This window comes from Lissotriton helveticus, chromosome 5_1 (genome assembly GCF_964261635.1).
Source record: "Lissotriton helveticus chromosome 5_1, aLisHel1.1, whole genome shotgun sequence".
In the NCBI taxonomy this organism is placed as follows: domain Eukaryota; kingdom Metazoa; phylum Chordata; class Amphibia; order Caudata; family Salamandridae; genus Lissotriton; species Lissotriton helveticus.
The window spans coordinates 320907862-320934589 of NC_136065.1; the positions used below are offsets into that span (position 1 = coordinate 320907862).

The 26728-nt window shown below is 43.7% G+C and overlaps 1 protein-coding gene across 3 annotated transcripts in view; it reads right to left on the reverse strand.

The window, feature by feature from the left end:
* SDF4 (stromal cell derived factor 4) overlaps positions 1 to 26728 on the reverse strand; it is a 187755-nt gene that overhangs the window by 26338 nt on the left and 134689 nt on the right. For all 3 annotated transcript variants that reach the window (XM_078642371.1, XM_078642372.1, XM_078642373.1), the window contains exons 5-6: positions 16246 to 16404; positions 7258 to 7433 (exon numbers count right to left, since the gene is read on the reverse strand). In XM_078642371.1, the coding sequence (XP_078498497.1) occupies positions 7258 to 7433; positions 16246 to 16404 (335 nt within the window). The remainder of the gene's footprint in view (positions 1 to 7257; positions 7434 to 16245; positions 16405 to 26728) is intronic.

The window sequence follows — 26728 nt, forward strand, 5'->3', positions numbered from 1 at the left end:
CTGATCTATGCTGACTGGCGCGGAAAGAAAAGAACGGACATCAGTGCGATGGGGTGGCAACTATATTAGCACTGTGCTAGTCAATTCTAGTGGGCCACCGCCGCTGATGCCACGACAAGCCGAACAACACCACCTACTTGCATGAGGGTATAACTCTAAAAAAAATTACGGATCCAGTCCGTTGACTGGGGAATATTCTATGGTAAGGAATCTGCAGCTAGACGTCTTTACCAGATATGTGATTGGATGTGCAGGCCATGATTTTGAATTTCAGCAAGGCTGCTGAGCTGTCTATCCTGAGATAGAAAAGTAAGTACCACTATATTGAGCCATTGTTATTTACAGCACTTAGAAAATAAAGAAGTGTGGAGTGCTATTTAATTTGTTATACATAAAAATAAGCAATTACTGAGACAAACTCATCTGTGATTAAATAGTAGTTTAATTTATCTCTTGTAGATCACTGCCTCTCATATAGTAATTTCTGTGCTCCAATCCTTCTCCTTGGCCTTCCTTTTATCTCAGATATCCTGATCTGCTGCTCTGTCCTTTGGGTCTTTCTTGCACCAACAACTGTCTTGTAGGTGGGGGGGGGGGGTGTCTGAAAGAAACCAGACTCCCCCAATGATGTCTATGTTACTAAAAGGTGTGGCACGGTTAAAAAGGCTACATTTACAACAAGGGGTGGTGAGGGACAGAGTCTCTGAATTAAGCAGAATAAAAAGGCAGCACTGAATCAGGCTGGGGGTGGTTCCTGGAACCTATGTGTAGTGGGACTCACTTCGAACCCTTTTGAAAAGCATCCAATACCTTTGAAGAGAACCCCTAAGTGGTCTGTAGTCACAACGGTGAGAAGTAAGAGTCAAGAAAATAGTATCCTTGTTTTCTTCATGATAATCAATCTCTCTTACCTTCGGGAATGATATGCATTGCTTCCATATAGTGGAAATTCCACTTGTCCATTTTACTTTACCTCGTCTATAATTTGTATTTCCTCTTCTTCGTACAAATGTTTTTGGGAGTTTGCTATTATGCATTAAGCAAAGGGCAGGTGGCTAGCAGAAGCTGCAGTGGAGGAAACTAAAATGGTCAACATGGGCTTATTTGAAAATGTGGTCCATTGACAAACTGAATAAGCAGATGGTGTGGCAATTTTCTGCTTCAAAGTCATCAATGAGGTGGAGTTCTCCTTTGATGATTGATGGAATATTGATGAGTGTTGCGTCTTGGCAGTGAAGTGAACGCCAGTGACAAGGGCAACTTTGAGAGGGACAACAATAGAGGGTTCCAAAGGTTTAATTTCTTTGCAGCCTTTTGAAGCTTTCAATGGCTTCTTCCCCAGAAGATGGGGCTTCCCTTAAAGCAAAATCAAAGCCAGGCAATACAGAACAGAGGCTGGATAAATGGCAATAAATGCACTCAAGATGAGAGTCAGTAACGCATTTTCTTTAAATCACAAGACATGGTTTAAAGAGGGATTGCTGTGGCTTTTAAGGAGTGCCAGTTATGATTGCCACTGCAGCATGTGTCTGTTATTCCTCCATTTACTCTAAAACAGTAGCAGATTGTCCAGAGAGCTGCAACTTAAGACAAGGTGTTTAAATTAATGAATGCTTTGTCTGAGCTTCGAATGTTGATATAAGTTGAATCAGGGGCGCCATGAACCAGCTGTTTTATCATCTACAGCGGGGGTGGGGTTCTTTATGGGTCTATTCTGTCTGCAATTTGTCAGACAAAAGCTCATCAATAACGCTGGAATACAGGGTCAAAAAACGAGTAAGCAGGAGAAAGGAAAAACAACAATTGGGTAAATAGAACTGGGAAAGAAAAAATGTATATTGGCAGGAAAAATGAAAAGATGGAACAATTAATTGAGGAGTGGCTCAACGATGATCACACCATCACCTGAACCAACTACCCTAGATGCATGACAAACATTGCCAACTGGATGAAGAACAACTTCCTGCAGCTGAACACAGGCAAGGCGGAAGTACTGATCTTTGGCAACAACAGCAACACATGAAATGACTTCTGGTGGCCATCAGACCTAGGACCCGCACCTATTCTCTCCAACCACACCAGACACCTTGGAATCATCATTGACAACAAGCTCACCATACAAACTCATATCAACGCCTTCTCCGCTGCCTACTTTCTTATTCTATGCATGCTACGTAAGATCTTCAAGTAGATACCCCTACACACCAGACGCACAGTGACACAATCCCTCATCATCAGCAGACTGGACTACAGCACACCCTCTACGTAGGAACCACAGCACACCTCCTACAAAGACTGTACAGAACACCCCAGCCAGACGCATCCTTGGCCATTCCTGATGAATACACATCACACCCCAACTCAGGCAATTCCACTGGCTCCACGTACAGAAGAGATTACACGCCAAGCTGCTGACCCATACACACAAGGCTCTACACAACCAAATACCCACCTCCATTGATCATTGCCTGAATTTTCACCAACCGTCAAGAAGACTACGCTCAGTCTCACTTGCCCATACTTTTTGCATCTAACTGAAGCAGAAGCGGAGGACGCTCTTTCTCCCACACCTCAGCAAAGCCTTTGAACAGCCTCTCCATGCACCTTCGGACCAACACCTCACTTCCAGGATTCCGAATGGCCCTCAAGACCTGGCTGGTTGAATAAGCCTCCCGAACCTGCAAGCACCTGGATACCCCATTGGGTGATCAGCCACGCTTTATAAATCCTGATTGATTGGGTGGATGAATGAATATGTGGTTAAATGATTGAATGGATAGGTGGATTTACAGATGAAAGGATGGCAGAGTAAAGGGATGGGTGGATGAGTGGGTGAAATAAATGAGTGAGTGGATGACAGTTAATGGATAGATGGCAGAGTGGATGGATGGATGATGGAAGAATGACTGGATGAACAGCAGAGTGGATGGATGGATAGCAGGGTAGATGGATGGATAGCAGGGTAGATGGATGGACGGCTGGTTAGATGAATGGACAGTGGATGGAGTGGATGGGAAGATGGATGAATGGGAGAGTGGATTAATGGATGGGTGGCAGAACTGATGGATGGGTGGATTGATGGAAGAGTGGATGGATGGCAGAACGGGTGGATGGAGGGCAGAATCGATGGATGGGTAACACTGTGGGCATGGATCGATGGCACCGTGTCTTGATGGCAGAGTGGATGGATGGATAGATAGCTGGATGGCAGAGTGGATGGATGGCAGAGTGGATGGATGTGTGGCAGAGTGGATGGATGGCAGAGTGGATGGATGGCAGAGAAGATTGGTGGATGGCAGAGAAGATAGGTGGATGGCTGGGAAAAGAATGAATGAAATAATTAATGAGTATCAGAATGTAAAGGGAGGGCTTGGCTCACTTGCTTCGCTTGCTTAGTAGCATCAGTTCTTTCATTTACAGTGGGAGCTATTCTAATTTTGGGGCAACCCCCTTGTGTTAAATCATTAAAAAAGCTATTGCTCCGAAAGAGGATTCCCTTCACACAATGTGCAGCAGAAGCTGAGGTTAAGATGATCTTTAGGATAAGTAGCGTTCAGAGCTCAATAATCTCATTAGCTGCAAATATAGCCAAACCTTGGATAGGCTGCAAAACACTACTGAGGCCTATTCACAAACGGCATTTTGTAGTTGTTTTACCAGTACTACAATAGTACTACTAAAGGACTGCAAAATGCTATTCAGAAACCTATGAGTGTAAATCTCCACTTTTTCCTCTCTTGTCTTTTCTATGGGGATATCTTCCTACATGTAAATTTCCAATTTAGTAGCAAATATGGGGAGGACAAGGGAGGCGTGGCTGGAAAAACTGGCATACTTACAACTTAATGTGAGGGGTTTAGGGAGCGACATGCAACCACCAATAAAAGATTAATCCCAATGCCATTTACAAACTGCGCTTCTAAAGTTACTATAGTCAAACAGGGACCCAATACAGAACTGCGCAACTTCAGCTCAGATCTGAAGCAAGTCCAGCACCACACATAGCTACCCACTGGTACTGCAACACCCTCCAATAGAAAATACCAGAGGTAGGGACTTAAAATAAAAATCCAAAGAACACATTGTTAAATTAAAATATTTTAAATAGTCAAAAATGCAAGTACATGTATTTTAATGTTAAACATTTATTGTATAATTATAAAATATTTTGGCCAAATGTTTTTGAATGTATAAATTAAGGTAACATTTGTATCAAAACTGAATCAAATTATGTTTAATTGATTCTATACATCACTTTAAATTTTTGTTTTACTTTAAGAAAATAATATTTATTTAATACATTTAAATTAGATATAATTCTAAAGAAAGTAAATAGTGCTATAGCATTTTCTTCTACATTTAAAATACATATAACATTAATTTACATTTAATGTAAAAATATTTTTAGTATTTTTTTTATTTTTAGCAAAACCCACTTTAGTACTTTTCACTGTACTTTACGATACAGAGACTCCACAGTGAGGGTGGAAATTTCCCTGTGGTAAAGTACAGTGAAAAACAAAAAGGTTTATTCAACTTTACTAATAACTGAACATAATAATTTTATGCTGAATATTTATATACATCATTGTTATCTGTTTATTTTAAATGTAGAACAAGATGCAAAATCCTACAGAACTATTAATTTAATTTTGAATTACATATTTAAATATAGTACATTAAAACGATTTTCCTAAAGTTTAATTTACAAACAAAATTTTCACCTAAAGTAAAAATAAATAACACATTTTAACATCAAATTATATTTATTTATACCTTTAACTATTTTAATTAATTTAACATTATGCCCAATGGTGTTTTTTTTATTTTTTTAAGTCTCTCCACCATTATTTTCTGTAGGAGGGCTTTATCCTAGCAGTGGTTCGCCATGTGTGGTGCTGGACTTACTGTTTCTTTTTTGGCAGTAGTAATTAACACTCTTATATTTGGCCCCACCCCTTTTTTATGGGTTGATATTAGGGGTGGGTGCAATTTGTGAAGTCGCGCTCCGCAAAGCTCCGCGAAACAGTAAAAAATCTCTGAGAACACGCGGAATTGCTTGTTCCGCGTGCTCGCAATATTTTTTTCCTGTTTGCAAACGCTGTTTGCATGCTCGGGGAGAAATATCTTGTGAACACGCTTTTTGAAAGCGCTAACAAGCAATAAATTCTGCGAAGATGCAGAATCTTTGGCAATTCCACGTTCTCCGCGGAATGCAAAATTACCCAAATTCCACGAGCGGAATGGAATTTACCGCCCAGGCCTAGTTGATATGTAAGTCTACACATCTGAGTAACTTTTTAAGATTTTGTGAATAGCCAAAAGTAGTAAAGTTACTCGAAGTGTAAGAGTAATTAGATGCATGCTACCATTTGCATAAACCCAACACAAAAGCAGACTATGTGGACTTAAACAGTATGAAAATGCAAAACGTGTACACAGAAAATTACACCAGCAATTGGCTATATCAGGGGTCTCCAAACCACGGCCCGCTGGCCAACTACGGCCCGCTACAACATTTAATCCGGCCCGCAGAGACAACCTGGCTGCAAGATCTTATCTGGCATGCAGAGTCAGCATGCCTGTAATACGCAGCGGCTCTCTGACAGCGGCTTCATATGCAAAAAACGGGGGGAAAACAAGGAGTAGACGGGAGCAAGAGCAATGCAGTAGCACGAAAAGACCTTGGTGTGGGACAACTTTACTAGCCAAAAAATCACACCGAAGTCACATCTATGATACCACCAGTCTCCTATTGACTCCTTTGCTTTATCCATTGTTTTAATAAAAAAAAATGGGTCAGTCTCAGTTTTCTCAGGGGAAAGGTCTTGCCTACTGCGCCAGATTCAAAGGTCTGCTTGGTGAGACCAAGTGACAGCGACTCACCCAGGCCTGCAGCAGAAAAATGGGGCAGCGAACACCAGCAACATGTGGTCTGTGAGTAAATTATGTACCAAAATCTGTGCCCACTCCCGTTCTCCTCACTCTTGTGGTAGGAAGATTTATTCTTCGTGCTTCTTTTTCAACATGGCAACCCATTAATTACCATAACACTCCATCAGTGCAACATGCTTGCACAGATGTGGACAAAAGCCTGGTGGATCTTCTGCAGTTGAAAAAACTGTGTTAAACGGTCACATCTTGCTCCACTATTTTTAAACCAATACAATAGTTTCTAGAGGTGAATGGAAGATAGTACAAAGACAGTTATGGATAACATATCGAATCAAGCAAAACTTAAAAGTGAAACAAGACATTAATAAAATGGAAATTATAATGAAAGAAACAGATGGAGATAGAAATAGAAGGACATGGGATTCCCACAGGAGGAGCAAGGAGACAGGATGCAAAACTAACTACTCTATTAAAAAAAAGAGAGTTGATAGTCTTTTGGATCCCCGGTGCAAGCTAGTTTGGGATAGAGAGAGGGATTGTCAATCATAAAAAGTGCTGCACTGGCATTGCAGTGATTTTGAACTTTTAATTTAAGGTCGCAATCTTGAAATAAAACGTCCAACGAACTCACATAAAAATATCACCAACAAAGAGCAGGAAACCGATAAAATTGCGGATGATGATGTAAGGAAAGAGCAATCCCATTACAAAGGTTATCCTAGGACTGACTCCATGTCATCAGGAATGTTGTCTTCCTAGTTCTGGACAACTATTTAATCGCCTTTCATGTTCAGGGAGTTGCAGACGTGCTATAATTCTACGGAACTACTTACTGAATTACAATGGCTTGGAATAGGACAGTTCAAAACGAAAAGGCGATTTTACTGGTGACATGATGTCATCCCCTCTTTGACTGAATTCAACTTACTTAGGACTGTAAGGAATAAGTGAGTAAAAGCAATGCTTGCAATTCCTGCCCGAGGACAAGTTGTGATTATAAGTTCATTCATATTTCTTTGCCTTTTGGGTTAGATAATCTTGCTTTTTATCTAGGAAAGGTAATAAACTGCACGTGCTGAATACAGTAAAAAATATTTAAAAAACAACATACAATTGTGTGAATTATTTTCACACCTGATTGGGGGCAAGTGAGGATCTTTAGATTTGAAACCCATGTCTCTTGCCACATGTCGAATCCATGCCGAGTATAAAGCAATGGTAAAGTCACAAGCCTTGCGACACAGAGCAGCAAAAGAAATTCACAGATTAGACCAAGTCAGCATTTGAGCAGTCTCTCAAAACAAAACACGTGCCCCCACTCCACAACCCGTGGACTCCCACAAGACAGCAGGAAGCACCCACCTCCAACTCCTCCATGGTGACGATGCCATCGTGGTTGGCGTCAATCACCTCCTCAAACTCCTTTTTGCGGTCTTTAACCCAATCATCGTCAATGTCTTGTGCCTGCTGATTCTCCACCGTGCCCACAGGCAAAGAAATGAACTCAGACTTGGTGAGCTTCTTATCGCCATCCTGGTCTGTTGAAAAGAGTCAAAAACATGAACACAATGAACAAAGCCAACACGGATAGGGTTACGCTTATAGTTTTAATCATGATGATGGCACCCACAGAAGATGGGCTAATCTTGGATATTCAAAACTAAGGAAGCATGTTCAAGTCCTTGAATACTAACTTGTTTTTCACTTCTATCATGTATTAGCATTGTAAATAACAAACACTGCACAGACCTGTTTAACAGTACTTATCACAGAGGTAGCAGTTAAGCGAGAGATAGAAAATGTGGGGACTAATAAAACTTGGACAGCACTGGGATCTACAGTTGAGTTGTATGTGGACTACAATGTTTATTTCACCTTTAAGCTGTTATAGATCTATAATGAGGGGCTGGTGGAAGGTTTGATCACACGTCTGTTAAAGAAGTGTTGTTGGTATTGTTACTGAAACTTAAACATAACAATATATGTGGTTCATGTATAGCACTTTAATTTATAAATGTGGACTGTAATATGCTACGAACATTTTAGCTAGGTGAGTGGCAAAATATATTGTAAAAAATGTACATGTAGATCTCGGAGGCTTTATTTCTGTACTAAAATGTATGTAAAGTGTTTTTAATAATGGATATGTCACCCAATTGCATTAGTGGGGAAGTCTACCAGCCCAAAAGGCTTTTAGACTTTGGTTTTGGGACCAATTCAATCTTTGGGTGGAATTACTATGCAAGCTTCACATGAATAGAGTAATTTCAGCAGAAATACTGAATGAAAGGGTTACAAGGGAATATTGGCCATTATCAACGTTAGTGTTCACAATAGCCTATCATCTGCCCAGATCCCTTCTCAATAAAGGATTTAGGTTTCATAGAGTTCAATGCAAAGTTTCCCAAAGCACAAGCGACTTACTAGCATGGAACAAATCAAGTATAAGTTGTTTACTGAGTGTAGTGGCATTTTAGGACATTGTCCTATTTTTCTCAAAGTTCCTACAATGAGGAAAAAGTCAGCACCCTATCGGTGTTGATCTAGGATATACATAAGTTGAAAGGCTTACCCTTATAAATGTCCATTTAGAGTTTTAAACATCTTTGTAAAGGGTTACACAGAGAAAGGAAGGCGGTGATGATGATCTGCAAAGTAGAAAGGAAGCTGCAGGGATTGGTGAAACTAGAAAATATTCAGATTAAAGTCCCTTTATCACCAATGGCAACATGATTATTGTCTTAGATGATAGTCCTGCCCCAATTATTGTACTGTTGTATATGGGTCCAAACCCCATTCACTATCCAGAATAAAGCCCCATTTCCAAATTATTTTATTATGCTGTTCAATCCCAGTACAAGGTACCGTGATTTTTTATGGGATCACAAATGTGCTACTCATTAGTCCATTTACCTTGTGGAATGATCAGAAAAGAATGTTAGCTCTTGTAAAATCATTACAAATGGTATGTGAGAGAGAGGGAGGCGAGCATAGCTAAGCAGATACCTGACACTGTGTGGGGACACATTATGCAGAGGGCGCGGAAGGGTAGCAGGAATGCACGCTTTCAACAAGTACAATTCTTTATACTGCACCGTGCATATCGGACTCCAGGAAAGATTACCAAATATTTCCGGGTTCAAGACGCGGCATGCCCTCGGTGCCGTGAGCTGGGTGCTGACTTAGATCACATGCTCTGGAGTTGCCCGGCCTTGGGCAATTATTGGACGGAGGTGGGGGAACTCCTTACAGAGATCACAGACAGGCATCTTAACTTTGATATGGCAGTGTGCCTGCTACATTGGTTTCCACACACAGCCAAGACTAAAATTACTAGTCAATTCATAGACCTGGGCCTACTTCTTGCGAAAAGGGAGATTACATGGCATTGGAAATCGAAGAAAGGGCCACTGTATAGGAGGTGGAGGTCGGAGCTCTGTAAGTGGGCGGATAGCGAAGGCTCTATTAGAATGAGACAGGCTAAGCGCATGAATAACGACAAAGCGCTAGAGCTCGCCAGGGCGTGGGTAGCGCTGGTGCAGGCTTTACGGGACCACCAGGAGGGAGCTCAGGACTGAACTATATGGAACATCCATGTGCTATGCAGGCAAAGTGCGTTGTGTTACATCTGATTGTCCCAATAGCCGCTGTTATGTTATGTGAATATGAGTGTCTGGTGTTGCTCACACCACTTGCCGAATGGGGGGGAGGGATCCGAGTTACGTTGGGAGTAAAATGGAACATATATTTGATACTGCTACGAGGGGTTGATGATGTGATGTATCTGTGGCTTAAAATCAATAAAATATGTTTATTAAAAAAAAAGTGAGAGAGAAAAATAAAGATTTCAAGAAACTGGTTATGTTTATTTTCACTTTCATTCCAGTGGAAGGTAACCATTCTGTTTCCTGGCAATGCATTATCATGGGCTATCCGATTATCAAACGGCGGGCACGGGATATCTAGGTGCTTGTTTATTAAAATGCAAATCATTGGTTTTGCACCATTTTCTAAATTAGGGGCTGCTAGTAGGTCTCAATTCTTGGTACATGGAGGGTAGGCCTTTGAAGTGTACTGTAGATTTTTTTTTATGATCTTGGAAGAACATGTGATAAATAACAAAATTAAATTGCTGGGCATGGGAGGAAGTTGCACTGCATAGTCACATGAAGCTGCAAGACCTTTTCCCTTGCTAGATATCGATTTGTTTTAGTGAGATATCAGATGCCGAGCTGAGTTTTTAGAATGCTTACCAAGAAAGTACCCTAGATTAACTCTGCCAAAGTAGTGCATTTTCAAGAGTCTGGAATGTAATGTTACAGCTATCCTTCAATGATACCTACTTGGATCCCAACCTAAAAAGAAGTATTGTTCAAAACCATGGAATCCAGGAAGGGAGCAAAGGGACTGGTCTTATCTAAACAGAAAACTGCAATGCAATTAATGCCCTGGTGCCCCGTTCAGCCTGTCTAAACGAAGTGTGATAGAAACAAGTGGTCATTTGGCCAAGAGGAACCTGGGAAATCAGGGAGATGGGGATCATTGGTCTAGTGTGGGATAAGTCACAACATAAGCTGATAACAGACTGAATAGGTACTGCTTGAACAGGTACTGGCTGAAAATAAGATGCAATATAATGGCTTGACTAGTGGGACACACAGTGTTTGTTGGCTCTGGAAAGGAATAACAGATCAAACTTTTCTTTGATTGTAGTATTAGTAAAGTGATGATGTCAATCACTAAACTCTTGTCCGTTCGACATTTACTTAGTAATTTACATCAAATTAATTATTTTTGTCATGATGGTTTATATAATCTCATGTATATGAAAATGTCATGGTATTGAGTAATATTCCCCGATGTTCTTGATTTAACTAAAAAATGATGGTTTGCAAGTAAAGTTTTTTCAGTTTCAATTTATAACATGACAATAAAATACAAAAAAGAACCCAGTACGTTTACAAATAAAATCAAAACTGCAAACAAACGTAATCGAGATCAAATAAAAAAAAAAATGAGTCATAAAATAAGTCCCCCTTCTCAGTCCACAGGTTTCTGTCCCTCACATTTTCCATTATATTTTAGCAGTATGTGTCAAGAATTAATTGTAAAATGGAATTACATTAAATGACATTTTGTTACAAGGAGCTTTTTGAAAATGCCAAGTGTTAAAACATTAGAATGTCCTCCATATTGTTTGAAGATTGTGAGTATTTCACACTTACAAATCAACGCTTTTTTATTTTCAAAATATATGTACATGATGAATAGTTTCAAAGGTATCTTCAAATAAACTGGAAGTTTCTTTAGAGAGGTTTGCCTTACCAACCACAAGTTAGTTGCCACCTGCCTTACTTTGAAACACAGAATTCGTCATCTCATGGAACTAGCTGCAACTACCTGTAGATATTATGAAGGGTCTATTCCTACAAACAAAATAGGTATATGATAATGGTGATTTAAACAAGCTACATGCTATCTCCTCCAAATTCCGTATACCATCCATTTTCTTCCAAATACGTTAAGCTCTGAAATAGTAGCCAGCTATTTTTTTTAAATATGAAACATGCACAACAAAGTATCTGCTCTACCAAATCAGAAACAAAAACATTTACCACTTATACTTTGGTTTGTCAAGTCTTGAGGCAGCATTCTAATTGAGAGGAATTTAAAAGTGCACACGCTAACTTAAATGCAACATCGGCAGGTGCTTTTAATCAGGGCAAGGACAGTTTTAAACGTATTGCTTGTATGTATACTTAGAATTTTAAATAATGCTTTCGAGCACCTACATCCCAAAAAATAAAAAACGATCTCCAGGAAGTTTGAATTTAAACTCATGTCATGGAGTTTAGAGATGCAATGCACTCATTGTTTGCGTTGGACCCCGACCAACCTAATTCTTATAAATCCTCCAACTGCAGCCATCCCTCTTACTAATGTGTGTCTAGTGAGGGTTCTAGGTAAGTACATAATCAAAGATTAGACTACATAGACATTTGTTTGATAACAATATGTCTGAATCCATCAATGTATCATTTACATTCCTAATTACAGGGATTAATTTGAATTTATGTTGATTAATATTTATCTTCTTTACACAACAGTAAGCCTACTAGATATTTATAATAATTTGCAATCCCAGTGATGTGAAGACAAATAGAATGGTGTGGTCTGTAACTCTGTTTTAACTAGAACAGGGACCTGCAATCCACCTATAGGGGTGGGGTGACTTTTCTTTCTCTAATACATTGAAAAAACCGGACAAATAGAATTTCCACTAACAATCAATCAATCAATCAATCAATCAATCAGGGAATTGTAAGCGTGCTACTCACCCATGAGGGTCTCAAGGTGCTGAGGGTGGGGGTCCGCAGATCTGTTCAGCTGAAGAGCCAGGTCTTGCCTGCAATGTGAAAGAAGGATTTTCCGCCTCCTCTGGCTCTGTGGATGCGCAGGGTTTCGGCCAGTAAGAGGTTGGAAGATCGGAGATTTCTTTTGGGTACGTGGAAGTTTATTCTGTCGTTGAGGTATTTGGGTCAGATGTTGTGTAGGCATTTGTAGGCGTGAATAGGAATTTTGAAAGTGATTCTTTTCTCCACAGGCAGTCAGTGGAGACGTAGGTGTTGACTGATGTTTTCGTTTAGGGGGATGCCGAGGACAAGTCTGGCGGCGGTGTTCTGTATTGTCTGGAGTTTGCGGAGTAGGGACTTGTTGATGCCGGCGTAGAGTGTGTTTCCATGGTCCAGTCTGCTGGTGATGAGTGTGTGGCTGACTGTCTTCATTGACTCAGGGGGGATCCACAAGGATGTCTTGCGGAGGATGCGCAGGGTGTTGAAGCAGCTGGAGGTGACTGCGTTGATCTGTCGGTTCATGGTGAGTGATGAGTAGAGTACGATGCAGAGGTTCTTGGCGCGGTCTGAGGGGGTAGGTGGGCTTCCGAGGGCAGTCGACCACCAGGGGCTGTCCCATGCAGAAGGGGTGGTACCAAGGACGAGGACTTCTGTCTTCTCGGCATGGAGCTTCAGGCAGCTGTTGGTCATCTAAACTGCGAAGTCTTGCATTCTTTCTGGAAGTTGAGGGGGGCAGGGGTCGGTGGGGGCCCCCTGAGTGGATGGCTTCATGGTCGAGGCGGTGTCTTCGGCCGTGTTCGGTGTCCAGTTGGAGATGGTGGGCTGGCTGGTGTTTCTGGGGGTGGGGGCAGTCTGTGGTGCCTGGTGAACGGTCGATTAAGTTGTCGTAGCGGTTTTTGATCTTGAAGTGGAAATAGGCTCCAAGCTTGTCGCAGAGGACTTGGGATGGGGTGATGTCTGTGGCTCCGCTGCGTGGGTTGGTGATTTCTTGAATGACAGTGAAAAGTTCCTTGGAGTTGGTCAGGATTTTGTTGTGGATGAAGTTCCCCTTGGTGGCTCTGATCTGGTTCTGGTAGTCCGTTATGGCGTCCTTGTATGTGGTGTGGTTTTCGTTGTTGTCTTGGTGTTTCTCCAGTTCTTCGCCAGGCGTCTGCAGGTGCGTCTGGCTTCTTGGAGAGCGGTGGTGAATCAGGTGGCTTTCCTGGGACGTTGTCTGTCGGGTTGCGTAGCGGGGCGATTGTGTCTGCAAAGGTGGAGATCCAGGTGTGGAGTTCTCTGGCTGCGTGGTTTGCGTCGGGGGCCCAGGTTTGGTTGTCTCGGGTGAGGGTGGAGTTAAGTTGCTCGTTGATAACCTTGCTCCAGTTCCTTCGTGGTGGGCGTGGGACTGGTTTGGGTGCCTTGGGTTTGTTGATGGCGAAGTGTACTCAGTGGTGGTCGGTCCATGGCGGCTGCGTTGTGTGGCTGAATTGGACGCCGTTTCCTGCCGCGAAGATGGGGTCGAGGGTGTGCCCTGCTCTGTGGGTCGTGGTGTTGACGAGTTGTTTATGTCCGATGCTGGCGAGGTTGTCACAAAGGATAGTGGAGTTGGGGTGGCTGGGGTTGTCTAGGTGGAAGTTGAGGTCTCCAATGAGTATGTAGTTTGTTGAGGCGATGGCGTGGGGTGCGATGTAGTCGGTGATGGTGGTGGCAAAGGGTGTTCGGCCGGGGGACTGTAGATGAGGGTTCCTCAGAGTGTGGCTTTGGGGGTGTTCTAGATCTGAAAGTGTAGGTGTTCGGCAGAGGGGAAGGTTTAGCTGGAGGTGGTGAGGCAGAGGGCTCTCTTATGAGCGATGGCGATGCCCCCTCCTACGTGGTTGGGGCAGTCTTTCCTCAGGATCTTGTATCCGTCTGGGCTGGCTGTGCTGATGTCGGGGGCGGAGGATACATTGGTCCAGGTCTCTGTGAAGGACACGATGTCGGGCGAGAGAAAGTCGAGTAGGTTCCAGATTTTCATGGCGTGTTTGTGTACAGAGCGTATGTTGAAGAGGATGCATTTTAGGGTGTCGCCGGTGCGGGCGTCGGCGGTGTTGGAGGCCGGGGTGGCGGTGAAGGTCTGGCGGCAGTGGAGGCAGGAGAACTGGCTGTGGGTTGTCTTCGGCGAGGCCTGTTGGCCTTCCAGGGTCGATTGCGAGGTGGGTAGTGGCGTTGTAGCGATGGGTAGTGGGAGGTCCAGGGTTCATGGAGCTAGCCGCGGTTGGGTTGCAGATGGGCGCAGGGGGGCTTGCCTTTGGCGCGCCAGTGGCGCAACCGCACAGCGGCCGCCAATATGCAAGGGAGGTGGGAGGGAGGAAAGGCTGGGAGGCGGGAGCGGGGGTATTCCGGGGGTCCTGTCTATGTTCAGATGGCTTGTTTGTAGCACTGTTATGTTATGTTATGTTATGTTAAGCTGTTTTATAGCGCGCACAATTACTGCCGGAGTATCCTGGCGCGAAAGAAGGAAAAAAAAAAAAAAGGAAGAATAGCAGCCAAGCACTGAAGTAACATAACAATTTACACAGCTAATCTAAACAAATGGGTTTTTAGTGCTTTCTTAAAAACCGTGAAGTCCACCGTGCTGCGCAGAGAGACTGGGAGCGCATTCCATGCTCGCGCAGCTCTCACTGTCACAGAGTGCCCACCCAACCGGATGCGCCGGAAACGCGGTACTTGCAAGAGGTGTTGAGATGCTGAGCGCAGATCTCGATTGGGAGTGTACCGCAGGAATCGTTTCATCAGATAGACGGGGCCGCGTCCATTGATGGCTTTGTGGGCCAAAGTCAGGATTTTGAAGGTAATTCGATGCTGCACCGGGAGCCAATGCAAGCTCTCAAGGTAAGTCCTAACGCTGATCCGCTTGGAGATATTCCCCAACAATCTAGCAGTGGCGTTCTGAATAACCTGGAGCCGCCCTATCAAATAAGCCGGAGAGCCACTAAACAGAGCGTTCGCGTAGTCCAGGCGCGAGAGAATTAAAGCTCTCGCGACTGACTCGCGGGCAGAGGCCGGCAGCAGCGGAAAAAACCTTCTAAGAGACTTCAGGGTCCCAAAGCAACTTCCAGTGAGCCTCTTAATGTGCCCCTCAAAGCGGAGGTCCTCCCCAAACCAGACCCCGAGGTTCTTAGCCAAGGTGTTTGAGGTACCCGGAATGGGGAAGCCAACTGGCCACAATAGTGACCTAAAGTCAGGGGGAAACTGGCCATAGAGCAAGATTTCCGTCTTGTTCTCATTGCACTTCAATTGAGATGACGCTAGCCAATTGAAGACTGAGGACAGACAATTTTGGATCTGCTTTGTATCCAGTGCCTCCCCTGGCCAGGTGAACAACAACTGCGTGTCGTCCGCGTATGCAATAATTTTGGCTCCCCAATATTCGGCTAGATCAATCAGGGGGGTCAGATATATATTAAAGAGCAAAGGGCTCAATGTCGAGCCCTGCGGGACCCCTGTACGGAGTGGTCTAGCCGAAGATGAAAACGGAGGGAGCCAAACCTGTTGAGATCTAGCCAACAGAAATGAGCTCAGCCAGTCTAAGGCAAGATCACAAATACCGATGTCGGCAAGCCTGGACAGGAGGCTGTTAGCATGTCTAGTTCATCTGAAACCCTTCGTCAGGTCTAGTATCCACAAGTTGATATTGTATCCAGATCTGGAGGCTATATTAGTAGAGAAAGAAATAAACATAGGACTACACAGACAAGGGCAACCAAAAGGCTGCATAATTTAGACAACAAGTTCAGCGAGAATAGGTCCATAATCTAAAATGTACTCTGGGGAAAGGAACGTGGATTCCTGGCAGTCACCACAACACTGAAGGGCAGGAAATATTTTGCAAGGTATTCTCATTTCCTGTTCGTAAGGCTTTGTCTACCTACTGCCAGGAAGAGCGATGAGTCCCACGCACATTTCAGAGATGGTTTCAAGCTGAGATTGTGCTCTGGTCAAAAACATTTTATTCTAAGCCATTAGCCACTAGTCTTACCCAAGTCTCGCACGATCTCCTTCACCATGAACTTTAGCATTCCACGGCTGTGCTCTGGATGCTGGAAGGAGAGAAATTCCTCCTCGTTGAGCAGCTGATTTGTAGGAGGATTGTCAGCCTGGAACCAGCGATCCTTCAGGTTGTCAAGCACTTCCTGCGCTGGAAAAGAAGAGTTACTGTTGTAGAAACTTAACATCCAACTCATTCCTACAGATCCAGCCTGTATCAAAACCTCTATTTAACTTGGTATTTAAATACCTTACACCATAAGCTGAAATCTTGCACTTCTAAATCGATATTATGACTCAATGGTATGCATTTCATGGACCTTCACGCATTAAAGTGCAAACGCTTTGCTGATTTCCAGTTTTCATGTAGTAGATCATAGGATCTAATGTGTTCAGGACGGATTTGAGCGCCTGTCCTTCAGAGATCTGTTAACACATCCCACTGCATAGTGTTCTAGCTGCAGATAATATTGTGTTGCCAGAGTTGAAAAATGGGTCCCCAGAGGTCTTTGCAGTGGGCAATCAAATCACTGTTAAAATGTACGGCTTGGCACCAGTCATGTGGCAGCACTGGGCCAATAAAGGCATTTATCTCAATCAACTCACTCCCCCCATAAAAAACATTATTTACCCCTGTCCTTAACAGGAGTGCATTCAGAAACGATTTCAGGGTCGGAAACCTGCTGGACTCTGGTGAATAGCTGCATTTTTAAGAGTCTGTGAGCGTCTTACCCACCCAGAACGCCCCCAAACCCACCATAGGGAGTGAATTTGTTCACATACTAAACGTATTACATTGGAGAAATATGTAAATGTAAATGTAAATGTACCGATATTTATAGAGCGCACAGCTACTTCCCGAAGGTAGTGTCCCGGCGCTGTACGTATACCGCTTAGGAACCCTTCCTGGTTTTCCCTGTGAGTGTCCACTCCTGGGCACCCCCAGGGTGAAACCAGGCATCCCAGAGCTTTTGGGGCCGTTGTGGAGATTAAGCAAGCTATTGCCCAGAGTCACAGAGTGGGACCCATGATTAGAATAGGCACCGAGGCCAGAATTATCGGGTCCGAGGAAATTGAGCCCAAGACCCGCCGAGGCGAGTATTGAACCCTGGTCCCGGCCAGACCTCTGCATCAGGTTCGGCCGCTCTAACCATTTGAGCCACACTTCTCCACTTTGAGTAACAATATCCTGGTAAGAGAGCAAAAGCACAATCCTGATTGTATACATCGAAATGAGCTTTTGCTTCAACAATTTATTTGCTTTTTTAGCTCACTGAAAGTCAGGTTTGGTGCACAAAAACAGTTTTAAGAATTGTTTCAGGTGTGTAAAGTAGAAAGGTGAAACATATGCCTACTTCTGCTCCATGGGGACAAAAGCTAGAACTATTTTTTTAAGAAAAAGGAATTCAGCAACAGGTATTCGATTTATGTCACTCAAACTGTTTTTTCCTCTTCATTTCAAAACACTACTTTTTTCAAAACATAAGAAATATAGCACTATACCTGCAAAGGCGACTTGCAGTTACATTATACTGTGCAATATACCTAGCTGTCATGTACACATCTTCATGCCAAATACAACTCTCACAATCTTATTTAGAACGCCATGGTAAACTTGTTTAACAAGAAGATGAGTGTTGCATGCAGATTATCACACATGTTCCCCACCTTCAGTTTTACAGTAATCCTGCTATGTGTAATGCCTACAGATACACCACATATGTGCAAGCTTCCCAAAGGGAAATCCGTTTCAAATTTACCAGTGTATACGGACGTAAACTAAATGACTAAAAAAATCCATATACAATAAAGTTTTGTATGCGTCACAAGGTAATTGTTCAACTGATTCACTTATGTATGATTAGACTGGCCCCTGTACTATATGTTTCACAGAGGCTGAAAGGAACAATGATAATGATCTGAGCATAGCTTTGTTATCTTATTTGCCCTTTGCATTTTGATGAATATATGATAGAATTGTAAGGCTCACTTTTTGCAAATAGATTATCTTGTATGTATTGGTTTTGCACTTTACTGTTAATTTACAGCTTGCAACAAAAAAAGTGGGGTTTTTTATATAATGGTTCTTCTATTAGAACTAATTTCACCTTTGCTGCTATGATGAATGTTATCTTAATAATTTAAGAGCTCCCTTTGTTGCATTTTACGTCGATCTTATTAATTTTTATTGCTGTATGTATTTTTATGTGATGTATTTATGTATGTTGCACTTTCATGATCATGGTGATCGAAATAAAGTGTATGACGATGGTATGTGCCAAAGGATACCAAAAAGCAATAGCAAGTATTTCCACTGTTTATACTGAAGGTGATCCTGCAACGAAGTCAGTTGAGGAAGCAAACAAGAAGCATCAGTGATGGGGAAGAATCATTTTGGCGAATAATGGGTCTACATGCATCTGGCAACAAATCAGCAGCGAGATAACGTCAATGTGACTGTGTAAGTACGAATTGTGATCTTGATTACTTGTAATGGTGTTACACTGAATGAAAACCAAATAAAAAGGTTATTTAAAATAAATACATTTAAAAAAAGGAGGAGATGCACCTGAAGAAACAACGGGAGAGAGGAAGAGGGGAGCGGAACGCTGAGATCCTTATTGGACTAGGAAAGCAGGATTCGGCTATGAGGTTTTGTTGGCAGTTAGGAGAAAATGGAAAATAACTAACTGGTGCGTTAGGCATTACCCAAGAGGGGATGAAAGGATCTATCCTGTTAAACACCGAAGTTGAGAAGAAACTCATCTGTCAAATAGGAAGAAAGCTAAAAATAAAGGCCAATAATATTGGCTTCGGGAAGGCGAGCAGTAAAAAGCTAAGCATAGACTGCAGAAAGTGCTGTAAAAACAAACTTTTTTTTTTTACTCTTTGTATTTAACAGGTGCTCAAGCAGCAATACAGTACTGCAATAATAGTTCACTATAGCTCAGATCACGGAGGCACAAAATACGATCTTTGCATAGAGAAATTGATAACATAGTCTGTAATGTTCCAACAAGCAGTAGACTATTACCCCCAAAAGAAATAACTGTCATTCGAACAGTACATCAGTAATAATCTTCACTCCTTTGCAGGTCATAGACCCCAGTTTCCTTGCCTTCCCACAAACCTTTTCCCATTTGCACGGACAAACTCTGCAGAGATCCACTGTGTGCTCTGCCCGATGACACCAGTCAAGGTCCGCCTTCCAATCAGCCACATTGGGGGACACCACTCGGCACAGTCGCCCAATATTGCGCTTAGCCACATTAGAAGCTAAAGCAAGCCATATTTTCCGATAGCGAGGCCAGATCACTTTGCCCAAAACGTGGAGGAGGTGCCACTGGCCCTCCACAGGGACCTCCTGTCCCGTAAACTTGCCCATTATTCGTACAATTTCTATCGGATAGCCTAGTATCACAGGGCAGTCTCACAACAGATAATAAAAGTCCCCTTCTTCCCACAACCCCGTTGACAGAGAGAAGTAGCAGCACGCCCCATTCGATTTAGCAATGTTCTAGAATAATATATGCCCTATAGAGGATCTTTAATTGGACTAAATAAATGGAAATTAGATCATATTGCAACTTCTCTGGGACCTTGTTTGGCCTCGACCCAATCTTCATCATCAAGTGTACGTAGGTCTTTCTCTCATGCCACTCAGTGACACCAGGGGTTTTGGAGAGTTATTCACCAATTTCCTGGAACTGGTTGATGTAGTTATGCCCGTCAGGGGATTCATTAACAGGTGGTCCAAAAGTGGGGCCGTTTCAGACAATTGCTCTCCTTCCCGGATGTGACCCCGCAGCGCATGTACGAATTGCAAGTATTGTTACTGCTCTGAATCCCTCAATTCATATTTCTGTTGGAGAACCTCAAACAACACAAACACCTGTCCCCTCCACACATCACCCAGCCGTTCCAAGCCAATCAACCTCCATGTTGTGAAGTCTTTCAGTCTCCCTACTTTAGACATAGGACAGCTGTCCCAAAGTAGGGACTTTTCCATCAGCCTTCCCTCCTTGGCCAAATATTTGGTGGCCTCTCTCCACATCCTGTGGGCAGGCAGGGTGCACTCAGGTTTTCTCTTGTATAGGACAGAAGGGTAACCCCTTACACCACTAAGCCATTTTGTCCACTTGATAGGCAGGTTCTCCCTGGTCTGCAAACACCCAGTCATTCACTGATACTGACTGGGCAGCACAATAATATTTCAGAATGTTTGGCTCTGCCAAGCCCCTTTGAAACTTAAGAAGGGCTATGTGGGAGGACAGATGACAGATTTAGCCTTTTTTTTTTTTAAGAAATCTGGCGGGATTCTATTGGGCAAATTCTGCAGGATGTATAGGACGCAGGGGAGAGTCATTTTAAATAGGGCAGCCTAACCCATAAGAGAGAGCAAGAGTGTCCGCCTGTAGGAGAGTAGGGTCTGCAATCCTATGATCACCCAGATTTTTGCTTTTTGCTGCACTGGTTTACGACTTTCCCTGGCTGTGGGCCTGCTAATCAGACCCACAGCCTAGCTGTTCTCTCTATCCAAATTGTACTCCGGTACTGAATTGGCACTGGGCCCTCTCCAAGTCCCTGTACCCAGGGCTGAGGTGCACCCAGAAGTCTCCCAGGGGCTGAAGCATGTATTATGCCACCCCTGGGCTGACTAACTAAACTGACACAACTGGCTGCACGACAGCTGGGGCAAGGTGGTGTACTCACCCTTTGCTTTAGATATAGTATACCTATATCTAACCCTAAAATGGACACACAGATCTCCTATCAGTCACTCCTATGGCAGGCCTTAACAATCCTGAAGGCAGAGTGCTTGGAATCGTGTGAGATGGTGCTCTGGCATGAGCTGAGCCTGTCTGCGGCTTTCGGGATCTATCCCTTAGCCGTTTCCATGATATCGCATACCATATACTCTTAAGTGCATTATAATCCTCGCGGTTATATGCCAACTCTGGTATCGCTTTATCAAAACATGTCGAGTAAGGTGTCATACGAATTGGAATACTAACCCCTCGCCAATTCTGGCGACGAGGTTAGCATTCCACCCTTCTAGAGGGACACGACATGTATGTAACCTGTAACCCCGGTTAAAGTCAGACAGAGCCTTAGCATCCACAAAATGGATGCTGCCACCGAGACACAAGTCTGCCCTCCTGCTGCTGGGAGTCCTCCCAGAGCAGGAGGCAAGGACAAAGGGTTTCCTGCCAGGGGCGGTGCCAGCACCGTCCCAGACAGGGTTTTGTGTATTCCAGGTAGGCAGGGCTACAGAGGAAGGTGACTGCAAGTGGCACCCCGGTGCTCACTGTGCATAGGCCGGCTGAAACCAGTTCCAGGGGCACTCCAGCCCCTGGCCTGGGGAAAGCCCGCCAAAGGAGAGGGGTGTAACCACCCCCCTCCTGGTCCCACCCATAGGGCAGGACTTAGTCGCGTGCCAGCTCCCTTTTCCCAGATAAAGGTAGGAGCAGGCCCCCTTCCAAATTAGATCATCTTTGGAATCAAGACACGACTTTCTACGAAAGGACATCAAGATTTCTTCTTCAAGATTCTCCCTTGTGGCTAAGGAGTAGTCACCCTGCATCCGCAGGCACCATCTTAAGAACACTGCGGTCTGCTGCAAGTCCTTCCTCCGGAATCCGACTGCCCAGCTCGACGAGAACCGGCTTCCCTGGCACCTCTGACCTCTACCCACCTCTACAGCCAAGCTGAGAACCGTGGGTGCGACGAGACCTCGAGGGACCGGCCATCTTCAAGACTGCACGACTTCTTTCCAGCACGACCGCCGAGGGATCCTCTGGTGAGTGCTTTGGGGACCGAGAAGCCCCGACCCTGAGCAGCTCCAGCACCGAAGATCAACCTCCCAGCATCTCCACGATCTGCGTGGGGCCCTTCTGCTTTTTGCTGCTCACCGCGTTGTTTGGCTACTAGCCCGCTGGCTTGTGGCCTTCCTAACGACGCCAGACGACATCACTGCTGCTGGTCTGGTTGCTCCAGACTGGCCCTTGCTCCCTTCCAGAAGAGGAGCACCCCGGACCCTCCTGGTCCACTCCAGACGCCATTTTAGGTCCACCGCGTGGGCTTGAATTTGCCAAGACTTGTTGCCCCAATCCTGGGTCCAGCGACGTCGAGAGCATCATCCATCGTGGGACAGCTCGTACCTCCATCCTGGTCGCCGACAACGCCTCCTGGTCCGTGAGACTACAGAGCCCAGCAGCGCCCACTCACCTGACTGCGGTGACTTCGCCCGGTGCCATCCTGGTGCCCACTTAATCACTGGCTAGTGATTCAAGAACTTGGTCCCCTCTGCTTTCAGGTTTTCTTCTTCCCTGATCCAGGCTTGGATCTCTTCGAACTTTTCTTCACTGGCCGCCTGCCAGCAACTTCTTCTTCAGGCTCCTGGTTCGTCAACGAGGAATCCCGACATCTTTTCAGACCTATGCAGCCGCAGCCCCTGGGCTAGGTAACTTCGGCATTTCGGTGCCCCAGCATAGCCTCACTATCCAAGGGTCCAGATCCACTGTCGTTTTCGACCTACCTAGTCGGGTTCGCCCGAGAACAGTAACTTTGTGAGTTCTAGCTTCCATAGGCTTTTTCCCGCCTTACGCGTGAGAGTTCCCACTCTGCACGTGGCTCCCCTAGGCCTCCTGCTCCTTTCCTGAGTGTTTAGTATTGTAGGCCTAGCGTTTCTAAAGCCTCTGAGAATCGTTACTTACCTGCTAGTAATTCGCATTCCACTTTTAGAGTATATGGTTTTTCGTGCCCCTCGGGCATTTGTGTAAATTGTGCGACTTAAAGTATTTTTATAAGAGTTTTGTTGTGTGCTTACCTCCCTGTCTCATAAAGAGCCAGGGTAGTCTTGTTATAAATAAATACACTGTTTATTTTCATAACAACTTGTGTGGTGTCCTTTCACTGGGTGTTCAAGGGGTAATGTGATGGTAAAACAGCTGGCTTAACACGCCCTCTAGAGTCTTAGCCTTAGACTGCTCGTATCCATGCTACTAGGATAGCTGGTCTATAAGGTTGACTTACAACCAATCATCAATAAGGGTTGTTTGGTCTGATATATAGTGATCACTAGAATAGTGAGCACTGCACATCAGGCCAACTTCTCACACCGCCTCTGTTGGACGTCCCTACGGAACCGGTCTAGCTGTGTGAGACTGTTCTTGTCAAAGAAGGTTTGAGCCTCCCTTGTAACAGACGCCCAGATATTTAAAGCTGGACAGCCACATAGGGACCGTGCATCTCAAAAACAACTGCAGGGTCCCTTCCACTAGTGGGAAGAGTAGAGGCTTCTCCCAATTAATCCGGTAGCCAGAAAAATCCCAGAACAAGTGAAAGATTTGTAGGATTCTGTCAATTGAGCACAGCGGCTTAGTGACATACAACAGAATATCACCTACGTACAAGGAGATTCTTTCGTCCCAATCCCGACTAACTGGAATAACCCAAATGAGGGGGTCTGGGCGAACCCAGGCTGCCAGGGGTTCAAGCGCTAGCGCAAAAAGCGTGGGGGGACAAACGACAACCTTGTCTTGTGCCCTACTTGACAGCAAATACTCAGGACACGTCGTTATTTACACAAACACGCGCCAGATAGCCTGACACATCCGATAAACTTGGGCCAAAACCAAGTCGCTTCAACGTGGCGAATAAATTATTCTATTCCACACTTTTAAACGCCATCTTAGCAAAGAGTTGGCAAAGGAGGTTCCAGTGACATACAAGACTCTGGACAGTTGTCTCCATTTTAGACACGTCCCTCTGGGCGGCATGAATCTAGACTGATCTGGATGGACCACAAATGTAATTACCGACCGCAATCAAAGGGCCATGGCCTTGGACAAGACCTTAGCCTCCACGTTGAGCAGCAAGATGTGTCTGTAAAACACATATTCAGTCCCCAGTTTGCCCTCCTTAAAAATAACAATGATTATGGCAGTTCTTTGGTCCTCTGATGGAGATTCCAGACTCTATTTGAGTCTGGAAACATTCCGGAGATGTTCCCTAATTTTATCGCTCAAACACTCGTATAATTCCACGGGGAGGCCATTCGGCACGTCACTTTGCAAAATCTTAAAAACTAACGGTCTTGTGAGTCTCACAACAACCATCTTCAAGTATTAACAATCCTGCCTCACTCGGATGTGCTTAAAAGCATCACTTTGGGCAGGGATAAAACAGGCCAACAAGGGCATGGGAAGGAGGCTGGATTAGATATTTCATACATCGTTCAGAACTTCAATGAACCTACGCTTCACCACAAAACTGCTTAGCTCCTGCAAAACACTTCTATAAGAGACTGGCCTTTTGTTTTTGCTGTGGCAGCAGAATGTAAAAATAAAATATTATCTAAAAGAAAAGTAAGACGTGAAACAAAAGCGCCCAACTGTTACGCCTGGGACGGCCCCAAAAGAATTCCATTTGATGACGCACAACATATTACCTGGAACATTTTCCTCCAAAACAAAAGACTACATTTCCGGCACTCGGCAACGCAAAGTAAAGACTGTGAAAAAATATATATTGCTCAAGGCACTGTAATCGCTGTACATGAGCGTCTCATGATTCAATTTCCTGTCTGTTCACAGTGCAAAAAAGACAAATTATCAAGATGGTTTCCCTGCTTAACCAGTCACCTTTTCAGAAGTTTGATGTTATCATTTACCCGTTTCCTGTGGTTAACAAACCCAGAGATGACTAGAAAGAGAAACGCATGCTGATTGTACCTCTAACACTTGTAGCTGCAGAATGGGCACTGGTGCATCCCACGTCTACCCATCTCTTTGGAATTTATACATGTGGAAATTTGGAACACACATGACTTGACCAAATCCGACCAATACTCCCAAGATTAATATTTAGTGAAGATTTGTTCAGGGGTTCTCAAGTTATTTGGGTGAAATGGTTTGTAAGGTGTGGATGTGTAGATGTTAAGTTTTGCTCCCTTCTACAGCCCAGACTACTAAAAGATGGCACGCAGAGAGCATATTTGCCCAATTTTGCCCTCTTTGTAGGTTGATCTACATCTGTTCAGTATTTTGTGTCTCATGCATTAAAAATCAGCACTGCAAACGGTTAAAACAAAATTGACATTTGAACACCTGTATTTTTTGTGTTTTTCGAGATGTCCACAGAGCTCTATTGTAAATTTGACTGGAAGGATCGCATTTGTATTCGACAGTTCATCCAACTCCTATAGGTTTGGAGGTAGCAAAAAATAATTTAAATTCAGGTGGGAATCGTGAGTTCGGCAAATATTCAGGTTAATAGCAATAATTTTGACTTTGTGGCTCAATAAAAAGTTAACAGGTCTTTCAATTGTTGCTAGGCTGAACTGAGCATGGGGTGTTGGAAAAAAAACAGGGTTTGTATCAAACATTTTGGGCTGGTGAAAAAATTGTAAATATTTTTTTACACAGTGTGTTTGGCTGAATACTTCAATGTTGGCTTCTAGAACTGCTCTGTTTTAACAACTTCACTCTATTGTACAATTGGTCATTATAGCTCGGCCATCAACACTAGTGTTAGTTTTGACTCGTCCTTTTCATGTTGGTGAGCCTTACAATAAGCCAGTTGTTACACCTTGATCTCTTGCTGTAGTATTATATTCATGAGTAGAGGAAATTGTATGTGTGTTGAAGTGCATAGTCATAGCTTGTTGGTTCTGGAGTCGATTGATCGAACACTGCTTGAATCTTATATTCAGCAACATCTTTATCAATTTTTTAATTTTTTTATTTTGGCGGTTTTGTATAGCGCGAACAAGACCCTTGCGGGTATCAGAGCGCTTTACAGATCAAATATAGGTAATAGCATATAAACACATGTGAATATAAATACAGTGGATTATATGAATACAGTACTGGGAACAATGAAAGATTAGCACATAGCTGCAGTAGTGTCTAAGACAAGTTCAGGTGAATTTGGACATGAGAATTGATTTCACTTTTTTTTTTAAAAAGGCCGCAGATGGATTAAGTCTTGTTTTTAGGGGTAGAGCGTTCCATATCCTGGGGGCCATTCATGAGACATTCCAATGCGGGCCTGTGCATCTTAAACACTTGTGAGTGTTGGATGACTTGATACAGCTTTGACTGAATTGTATGGTATGGCTTTGTGGATTATGGGGCCGGTTGACTGACAGATTGTCTTTGTTTGCGTGTTTGTCTGCAAGAGCTCAGCATTTCACTGCTTGACATCTGGATGAAGAAAATCATAATTGTCTAAATACGCTTTTTTAGGCATCTCTACTAATTATTTTTTTTTTTTAACATTCAAACTCCAAAAGTAAAACTAAGCAGCTAGGCGTTTTAGCGGTCCACGGAATGCAAGCAGAACTGAGAACCAGTGAGAAAGAATGAACTTGTATACTTAAGATTTCCAACTATGGAACCTCAATTGTAGCAAGCTACAGAGTGTGCAACGGATTATCAAAAGGAGTCTTTAAGGTGAAGTTATTGTCTTTG